Source organism: Dendropsophus ebraccatus, chromosome 9 (genome assembly GCF_027789765.1).
Source record: "Dendropsophus ebraccatus isolate aDenEbr1 chromosome 9, aDenEbr1.pat, whole genome shotgun sequence".
NCBI lineage: Eukaryota > Metazoa > Chordata > Amphibia > Anura > Hylidae > Dendropsophus > Dendropsophus ebraccatus.
The window spans coordinates 2,660,080-2,669,941 of NC_091462.1; the positions used below are offsets into that span (position 1 = coordinate 2,660,080).

Consider the following 9,862-nt stretch of genomic DNA (forward strand, 5'->3'; position numbering starts at 1 on the left):
CCCCTTGTTGGATTCTCCACAGGCCGGGACTAGTAAGGGGGTGCCTCGCTCCTGACTCATCCTCCTCCTCTCCCTCCTCCTGCAGATTATTTGGCTTTGTTGCCAGGAAACAAGGAAGTACGACCGACAACGTCTGCCACCTGTTTGCCGAACTGGACCCCAAACAACCGGCCGACGCCATTGTCAACTTTGTCTCCCGCGTGATTGGTTTACAGAAGTGATGAGCCCCTCCCCCCACACCCCTGAAGCAGCCGGATTGTCAGATTAGAGACTGTGATGGAGGCGAATGAGAAAGTACGTAAAAGGGGAAAAGGGAGAAAAACACCCGAAAATAATCAAAAACCCAGAAAAAAGGCGGCAAAAGCGATTTCCTGTGAGGAGCAGAAGGCGCCAGCGTGATGGCTCCGGGGTCAGCTGACCACATGGCAGATACTAGATATATATATATACTAACCATGTATAGAGGTCTATTATAGGGGGCTGCACTCTGTATCATGCACTGACACCTCCGCAGAGCCGCACATGCACTCAACTCTATGGCCATTTCCATTGACACGCCTGACACCTAGTGGTGGGAATGAAGGATGCAGCCTGAAGATGGAACCGAGCTGAGCCGCCCCCTGAGGAAGCTGGGAAAGAGACAGGAAACAGTCCCTACACCTTACTGTCCACTAAGCGGGTGCAGAGTCCTCGCTGCCAACATCATCACAGCACCATTACAGTCAGTCTACATAGGAGAGCGCCCCCACCATATCACTGCAGGTACATAGAGACTGTGCCCAGCCCCCGAGAACATAGAGACTGTGCCCAGCCCCCGAGAATATAGAGACTGTGCCCAGCCCCCGAGAATATAGAGACTGTGCCCAGCCCCGAGAATATAGAGACTGTGCCCAGCACCCGAGAATATAGAGACTGTGCCCAGCACCCGAGAATATAGAGACTGTGCCCAGCACCCGAGAACATAGAGACTGTGCCCAGCCCCCGAGAATATAGAGACTGTGCCCAGCCCCGAGAATATAGAGACTGTGCCCAGCACCCGAGAATATAGAGACTGTGCCCAGCCCCCGAGAATATAGAGACTGTGCCCAGCCCCCGAGAATATAGAGAGTGCCCAGCCCCCGAGAATATAGAGACTGTGCCCAGCCCCCAAGAATATAGAGACTGTGCCCGGCCCAGAGAATATAGAGACTGTGCCCAGCACCCGAGAATATAGAGACTGTGCCCGGCCCAGAGAATATAGAGACTGTGCCCAGCACCCGAGAATATAGAGACTGTGCCCAGCCCCCGAGAATATAGAGACTGTGCCCAGCCCCAGACAATATAGAGACTGTGCCCAGCACCAGACAATATAGAGACTGTGCCCAGCCCTGAGAATATAGAGACTGTGCCCAGCACCAGACAATATAGAGACTGTGCCCAGCACCAGACAATAGAGACTTTGCCCAGCACCAGACAATATAGAGACTGTGCCCAGCCCCCGAGAATATAGAGACTGTGCCAAGCACCAGACAATATAGAGACTGTGCCCAGCCCCCGAGAATATAGAGACTGTGCCCAGCCCCGAGAATATAGAGACTGTTTCCAGCACCAGACGATATAGAGACTGTCCAAAAACACAGGCTGTGATGTCATCAGTCTGCAGTGAGCACAGGCTGTGATGTCATCAGTCTGCAGTGAGCACAGGCTGTGATGTCATCAGTCTGCAGTGAGCACAGGCTGTGATGTCATCAGTCTGCAGTGAGCACAGGCTGTGATGTCATCAGTCTGCAGTGAGCACAGGCTGTGATGTCATCAGTCTGCAGTGAGCACAGGCTGTGATGTCATCAGTCTGCAGTGAGCACAGGCTGTGATGTCATCAGTCTGCAGTGAGCACAGGCTGTGATGTCATCAGTCTGCAGTGAGCACATAGCTTGTATTCCCATGGCCTATAGGAAGACAGGCGCTCCCCTTCCCACATCCCTGAGGAGCAGGTGGGCTTTCCTCCGCCGGGGCCCCCCGTATGTAGTGTTCCCTTTAGTGGCGGCACACCTGGGCCGTGTAGTCACCTGCACTGATCTTTCTATACGGCGGCCGATAAGATTCCTCTGATGTTTCATATTAGTTGAGGATCCAGTGATGGAGCCTGAACCGGAATCCATTATCATTGTGCAATAAGCTACAGGACAAGCACAGAGGCCTCCAGACGACCACACCCGCCCGGCGCTGCCGTCATCATCATCATCCCCACCACTAGAGGGCGCCTGCTATACTACTGAACTATCTGCCCCGGGGCTCATGTCCTCATTCACCGCTCCGGGGTTATATTCACTACATTTTATCACGAAACAATTCCATTACACATGGAAGCAAAACTGCAGCTGTGCGAATAGTGAATGGGTGGAGCTGGTTCATTTAAAGGGATAGTGCATAAAAATTGCCAGCCAGTTTTTCCTTGACTGCTTATGGAGGAGGACATGGTGGTCATGTGATGTAGAATCTTAGGATCTGGTCATGTGATGTAGAATCTGCTTCACCCGGACTCATCCCTGTCAGTCTGGGGGTACCCGCCATTGTATACTTGCTTCACTTACTGCACGTACAGTATCCGCTATAATAGGACCACATTGGGGGGGGGGGGTATTACCCCCATCATTCATCATTCTATACTCAGATCTACTGCAGTATTATAGTAAAACATTGCACACAATATGTTCCGGACCGGTGTCATGGCACTGTGACCGAGGACGTCGCTGGTGACTGACCTGCTGAACAGCTGTATTAGTAATATAAAGAGGAACCCCAGCCTGAAGGTGTGACCCTGTGGGCTGATACTCACAATATACAGAGATGGCATTGCTATAACTAAGTAGATCTGAACCCTGAAACCCCGCCCATCACAACCCCTCCCCAATCCGCCCCCACCCCCAAACAATGCCGCTATAATACACCAAACCTGTCAGGAGTCTTTACATTACAGTATTATTTAACCTGCCAATCATTTCTAAACCTATTACTACAGTATTCATTCCTCCCTGTAGGGACTTCTGGCTGGTACTACAAGTTCCAGCATGTCCCTGACTGACAGCCCATATAAAGAACCCAAATACCCCGAAATATTATCACCTTCGGAAATCAGTATAGACTTCAGGGGTCCAGGTCCCTATCACTGTCATGTGCCCATCATGGAGTCCATCAGACCACCCTGGGCGAGCCCATCATGGAGTCCAGCAGACCACCCTGGGCGAGCCCATCATGGATTTTAACAGAACAACCAGGGCAAGCCCATCATGTTCATCGGACCACCTTGGGTGAGCCCATCGTGGAGTCCATGGGACCACCCTGGGCGAGCCCATCATGGATTTTAACAGAACAACCAGGGCAAGCCCATCATGTTCATCGAACCACCCTGGGCGAGCCCATCGTGGAGTCCATGGGACCACCCTGGGCAGGCCCTATCATGGAGCCTATCGAACCACCTTGGGCGAGCCCCATCATGGAGTCTATTGAACCATCCTGGGTGAGCCCATCGTGAAGTCCATCGAACCACTCTGGACGAGCCCATCATGGAGTCAATCGAACCACCCTGGGCGAGGCTCATCATGGAGTCTATTGAAACATCCTGGGTGAGTCCATCGTGGAGTCTATTGAAACATCCTGGGTGAGTCCATTGTGGAGTCCATCTGACCACCCAGGGCGAGCCCATTAGGGAGTCCATCAAACCACCCTGGGCGAGCCCATCGTAGAGTCCATCGGACCACCTTTGGCGAGCCCTGTCATGGAGTCTATTGAACCATCCTGGGCGTGCTCATTGTGGAGTCCATCGGACCATTGTGGAGTCTACAGAACCATCCTGGGCGAGCCCCATCATGGAGTCCATCGGACCACCTTGGGCAAGCCCTATCGTGGAGTCTATTGAACCATCCTGGGGGAGCCCATCATGTAGTCTGTCAGACCTCCCTATGCAAGCCCCATCATGGGGTCTATCGGACCACCCTGTGCAGACGCCTCATAGGCCATCAGTATTTTCCGCTTTGTGTGCAGAAAGTCTTTGTATGTGAGAGGGATTGGGGTACGGCTGTATTGGTGAGGCGTGTGAGTGTGTATGTATCCAAGAATGGGGCGTTCTTATGTGATGTGAGCATGGCACCTGTGCTAACCCTGTAACCCTCCTACCATCCCGTGTTTGTTAGGACTAATCCCATTCAGTGCCTTACAGGTATAACGGCCCAGCTGGTGAAATGGGGTTCTCCACCGGTTCACACAGGGGAAGGAGTTAGTGCCGGGGAAACGCCCTATGTGCCACCCCTCAGGCTGCAAGGACGGCCGCAGCAGAAGGGTGAGCAGTGTGAAAAGATTCATGCAGTGTATAGAAGGTCGCTGGTTCATGTGTTATATGGAGAGGATAACCGCATTATGGAACGAGCTTAGCTTTATGAGTCTGTATCCCCTGAGGCCATGATACAGAAGCCTTATCATATATGACCGCAGTTGTCTCCAGTTCAGGTGCGGTTTGCAATTAAGCTCCATTTACTACAATGGAACTGAGTTTCAAAACCCCATCCAAACTGGAGACAACAGTAGGGGGGAAAGTGGCCATGTTTTTGTAGCGCTGGATAACTCCTTTAAGTGTCGGGATCTGTTGGGTCCTAGGACTCCGCCTTATTGTCTATCAATCGTCATCCTCGCCACTGGTTCACCAAAGTCCTTCAATGCCCATGAATGCAAACCTGCAGCCCTGGCTTTTTACCTATGTATTAAGATGAATGAATAGTATATAGAATCACGAGTACTAGATATGCGATGTTAAGTGACCGCACTTCTTATTCACGCATGTGACCTCACACACATGGACAAAGGATTTATGGGAGAGGAGAGGGGGGCAGTTGGAGTCACCAAACACGCATGCCACCAATGAACGTGGCCTCCGCTGGAAGGGGCCGGAAGCCTCTCCAGGTCTCTCCGGTGATCGGCCGCGGAGCCTCGCAGGGTGTTGCGCTTGCTCTACACTGGACACACAAAGCCTTTAATGTATGAAGTATTAACCAAAGACACATTGTTACCCAGAAGATGTGTTGCCCGATCTTGCCTTAACAGAGCACTTTTTTTTCCGGAGATGTGGTACATAATGACGTTCTGGTCTTCATCCCTCGACCGCTTGCGGTCCCAACGCCTTAATGAGAATGGGACAGAATTACCAGAACTGAACCTGACATTGACTAAGGAACATCGACATCATTGGGATACAAAAACTTCTTAGAATGTAATGGCTAATGTGTATCCAAATCTTCTGGTCTAGTATCACACGTAGGTCACCAGGAAGGCAAGGCTCGATGGAGTCCATGGTGCTCCGACTTGCCTTGGAGATTCTTCTGGCTGGTCCGGAGGGGTTTGGTGATGTAAGACCACCTGGCCTCATCGGATGGGGAATCGGTTGCCGTCCTGGCTCCTGGTCCCCACCGACACCATCACCTGGCCGGTCAGAAGATAATATGAGGTAGAATTCCTCTTTATTGATGAATTGTTCGATAGAGAAGAGTCACCTTGTGTTTTGTCTTCAGACATTTGCCCCATATTTGAAGTCCTGTATAAAATGAACAGATCCCAGTAGACATTGGGAAAACCTTTCATTTGGAATGGATTTCCATTTTCATCTGCTACAAATGAAAGTGACCTAAAATATGGGGCAGTGTGAGACTGTGCCGTGTGGACTGTGCCTTGTAGAACATCTCCTGTGTGATCAGTGTCTCAGGGATTCCACCTTGTGCTGAATGTTTTACACGGTATCTGATGCAATAATCCCTCGTAGATACAGGTCACCCAACATGATGGAGAAGATCCACGTTGTGTCCCATCACCCACTAGTGTCCCACATCTCACTCTTCACTCAGATATGCTGCAAACCTTTAGGGAACTTTTCCTCTATTTTGATCGATCAGCCCCACTACGCATTGCAGAGACCTTGCCACCGCATATAGAGATGCCTGCCCCATCGGACAAGAGCCGCCTTCTGTAGAAGTGGGGCTCTTCAGGGTCTCTTAACGCTTATCTTATATATTTTGCGCCACAAAGATAACCAAAAAAAATATAAAGAAAAAAAAAACTGTATAAAAATTTAAAAAAGAAAAAAGGAAGAGAATACCCCCTCTCTGTATTTATATAGATGGAAATATACTTTATATTTTGTATCCATGTGCTGAATTGTTATCACTTGTATAAATATATGTGCCTGTGGTTTTTGTTCTTTTTTTTTGCTTACATTGATTAGAATATAGACGTTATGCTTTCACTTTTCTGTTTGTACAGATGTCTGTAATTCTTTCCAAATTATTGTAAAGCTTTATCAGTGATAACATCATATAAAATATACTTTTGCTTGAAAGATCAGTGTGTCTGACTGGCATTTATGATAGAAAATTAGTAAATTACAGTAAAAACTTTGTACCTCATATAGGAGTCAAAGCCTTATATTCTGTTCCAAGGTTTATTCCTCTGCTTACTGTCATCCTCTGTAATACTGCTCCTATATACAGGGATATAACTACTATAATACTGCTCCTATATACAGGGATATAACTACTATAATACTGCTCCTATATACAGGGATATAACTACTATAATACTGCTCCTATATACAGGAATATAACTACTATAATACTGCTCCTATATACAGGAATATACTACTATAATACTGCTCCTATATACAGGGATATACTACTATAATACTGCTCCTATATACAGGAATATACTACTATAATACTGCTCCTATATACAGGGATATAACTACTATAATACTGCTCCTATATACAGGAATATAACTACTATAATACTGCTCCTATATACAGGGATATACTACTATAATACTGCTCCTATATACAGGAATATAACTACTATAATACTGCTCCTATATACAGGAATATACTACTATAATAATGCTCCTATATACAGGGATATAACTACTATAATACTGCTCCTATATACAGGAATATAACTACTATAATACTGCTCCTATATACAGGGATATACTACTATAATACTGCTCCTATATACAGGAATATAACTACTATAATACTGCTCCTATATACAGGAATATACTACTATAATAATGCTCCTATATACAGGGATATAACTACTATAATACTGCTCCTATATACAGCGATATAACTACTATAATACTGCTCCTATATACAGGAATATAACTACTATAATACTGCCCCCTATATACAGGAATATAACTACTATAATACTGCCTCCTATATACAGTAATATAACTACTATAATACTGCTCCTATATACAGGGATATAACTACTATAATACTGCTCCTATATACAGGAATATACTACTATAATACTGCTCCTATATACAGGAATATAACTACTATAATACTGCTCCTATATACAGGAATATACTACTATAATACTGCTCCTATATACAGGAATATAACTACTATAATACTGCTCATATATACAGGAATATAACTACTATAATACTGCTCCTATATACAGGAATATAACTACTATAATACTGCTCCTATATACAGGGATATAACTACTATAATACTGCTCCTATATACAGGAATATACTACTATAATACTGCCCCTATATACAGGGATATACTACTATAATACTGCTCCTATATACAGGAAAATAACTACTATAATACTGCTCCTATATACAGGAATATACTACTATAATACTGCTCCTATATACAGGAAAATAACTACTATAATACTGCTCCTATATACAGGAATATACTACTATAATACTGCTCCTATATACAGGAATATAACTACTATAATACTGCCCCTATATACAGGAATATAACTACTATAATACTGCTCCTATATACAGGAAAATAACTACTATAATACTGCTCCTATATACAGGAATATACTACTATAATACTGCTCCTATATACAGGAATATAACTACTATAATACTGCCCCTATATACAGGGATATAACTACTATAATACTGCTCCTATATACAGGAATATAACTACTATAATACTGCCCCCTATATACAGGGATATACTACTATAATACTGCTCCTATATACAGGAATATAACTACTATAATACTGCTCCTATATACAGGGATATAACTACTATAATACTGCTCCTATACACAGGAATATACTACTATAATACTGCCCCCTATATACAGGAATATAACTACTATAATACTGCCCCCTATATACAGGAATATAACTACTATAATACTGCCCCCTGTATACAGGAATATACTACTATAATACTGCTCTTATATACAGGAATATACTACTATAATACTGCTCCTATATACAGGGATATAACTACTATAATACTGCTCCTATATACAGGAATATACTACTATAATACTGCTATATACAGGAATATACTACTATAATACTGCTTTTATATACAGGGATATAACTACTATAATACTGCCCCCTATATACAGGAATATAACTGCTATAATACTGCTTCTACATACAGGGATATAACTACTATAATACTGCTCTTATATACAGGAATATACTACTATAATACTGCTATATACAGGGATATAACTACTATAATGCTTCAGGAAGATACAGGTGCCGGCACTGTCTGAATACTGCTCAATCAGTAGCTGTGCGCTGGAGTCGGATTAAGGGCTAATAAACTGCACTGGTAAGTAGCCGCGGTGCTCGAACAGAGACAAGGGCAGTACGGTGTATAAAATAGAAAATAAGTCCAAGCACTCACCGGATGAAGGGATCTCTTTGTGCGTTTATTCAGACATCACAGGGAGGGAGCGGTGACAAGGGTGCGGGAGCGTATAGCAGACAACTGTTTCGCGCCTCAGCGCTTTGTCAAGTCTTACCAAAGCGAAACAGTTGTCTGCTATACGCTCCCGCACCCTTGTCACCGCTCCCTCCCTGTGATGTCTGAATAAACGCACAAAGAGATCCCTTCATCCGGTGAGTGCTTGGACTTATTTTCTATTTTATACACCATAACTACTATAATACTGCTCCTATATACAGGAATATACTACTATAATACTGCTATATACAGTAATATACTACTATAATACTTCTCCTATATACAGGGATATAACTACTATAATACTGCTCCTACAGTATACACAGGGATATAACTACTATAATACTGCTCCCTATATACAGGAATATAACTACTATAATACTGCCCCTATATACAGGGATATAACTACTATAATACTGCCCCCTATATACAGGAATATAACTACTATAATACTGCTCCTATATACAGGGATATACTACTATAATACTGCTCCTATATACAGGGATATAACTACTATAATACTGCCCCCTATATACAGGAATATAATTACTATAATACTGCTCCTATATACAGGAATATAACTACTATAATACTGCTCCTATATACAGGAATATACTACTGTAATACTGCTCCCTATATACAGGAATATAACTACTATAATACTGCCCCCTATATACAGGAATATAACTACTATAATACTGCCCCTATATACAGGGATATACTACTATAATACTGCCTCCTATATACAGGAATATACTACTATAATACTGCTCCTATATACAGGAATATACTACTATAATACTGCTCCTATATACAGGGATATAACTACTATAATACTGGTCCTATATACAGGAATATACTACTATAATACTGCTATATACAGGAATATACTACTATAATACTTCTCCTATATACAGGGATATAACTACTATAATACTGCTCCTACAGTATATACAGGGATATACTACTATAATACTGCCCCCTATATACAGGAATATAACTACTATAATACTGCTCCCTATATACAGGAATATAACTACTATAATACTGCTCCTATATACAGGGATATACTACTATAATACTGCTCCTATATACAG

At 43.9% G+C, this 9,862-nt stretch overlaps 1 protein-coding gene across 7 annotated transcripts in view; it reads left to right on the forward strand.

Moving 5' to 3' along the window:
• Window positions 1–6,358, forward strand: part of TNS1 (tensin 1) — a 362,619-nt gene extending 356,261 nt beyond the window's left edge. For all 7 annotated transcript variants that reach the window (XM_069982318.1, XM_069982317.1, XM_069982319.1 and 4 more), the window contains one exon: window positions 86–6,358. In XM_069982318.1, coding sequence (XP_069838419.1) covers window positions 86–221 — 136 coding nt within the window. In that variant the 3' untranslated portion in view covers window positions 222–6,358. The remainder of the gene's footprint in view (window positions 1–85) is intronic.
• Window positions 6,359–9,862: the final 3,504 nt, after the last annotated feature.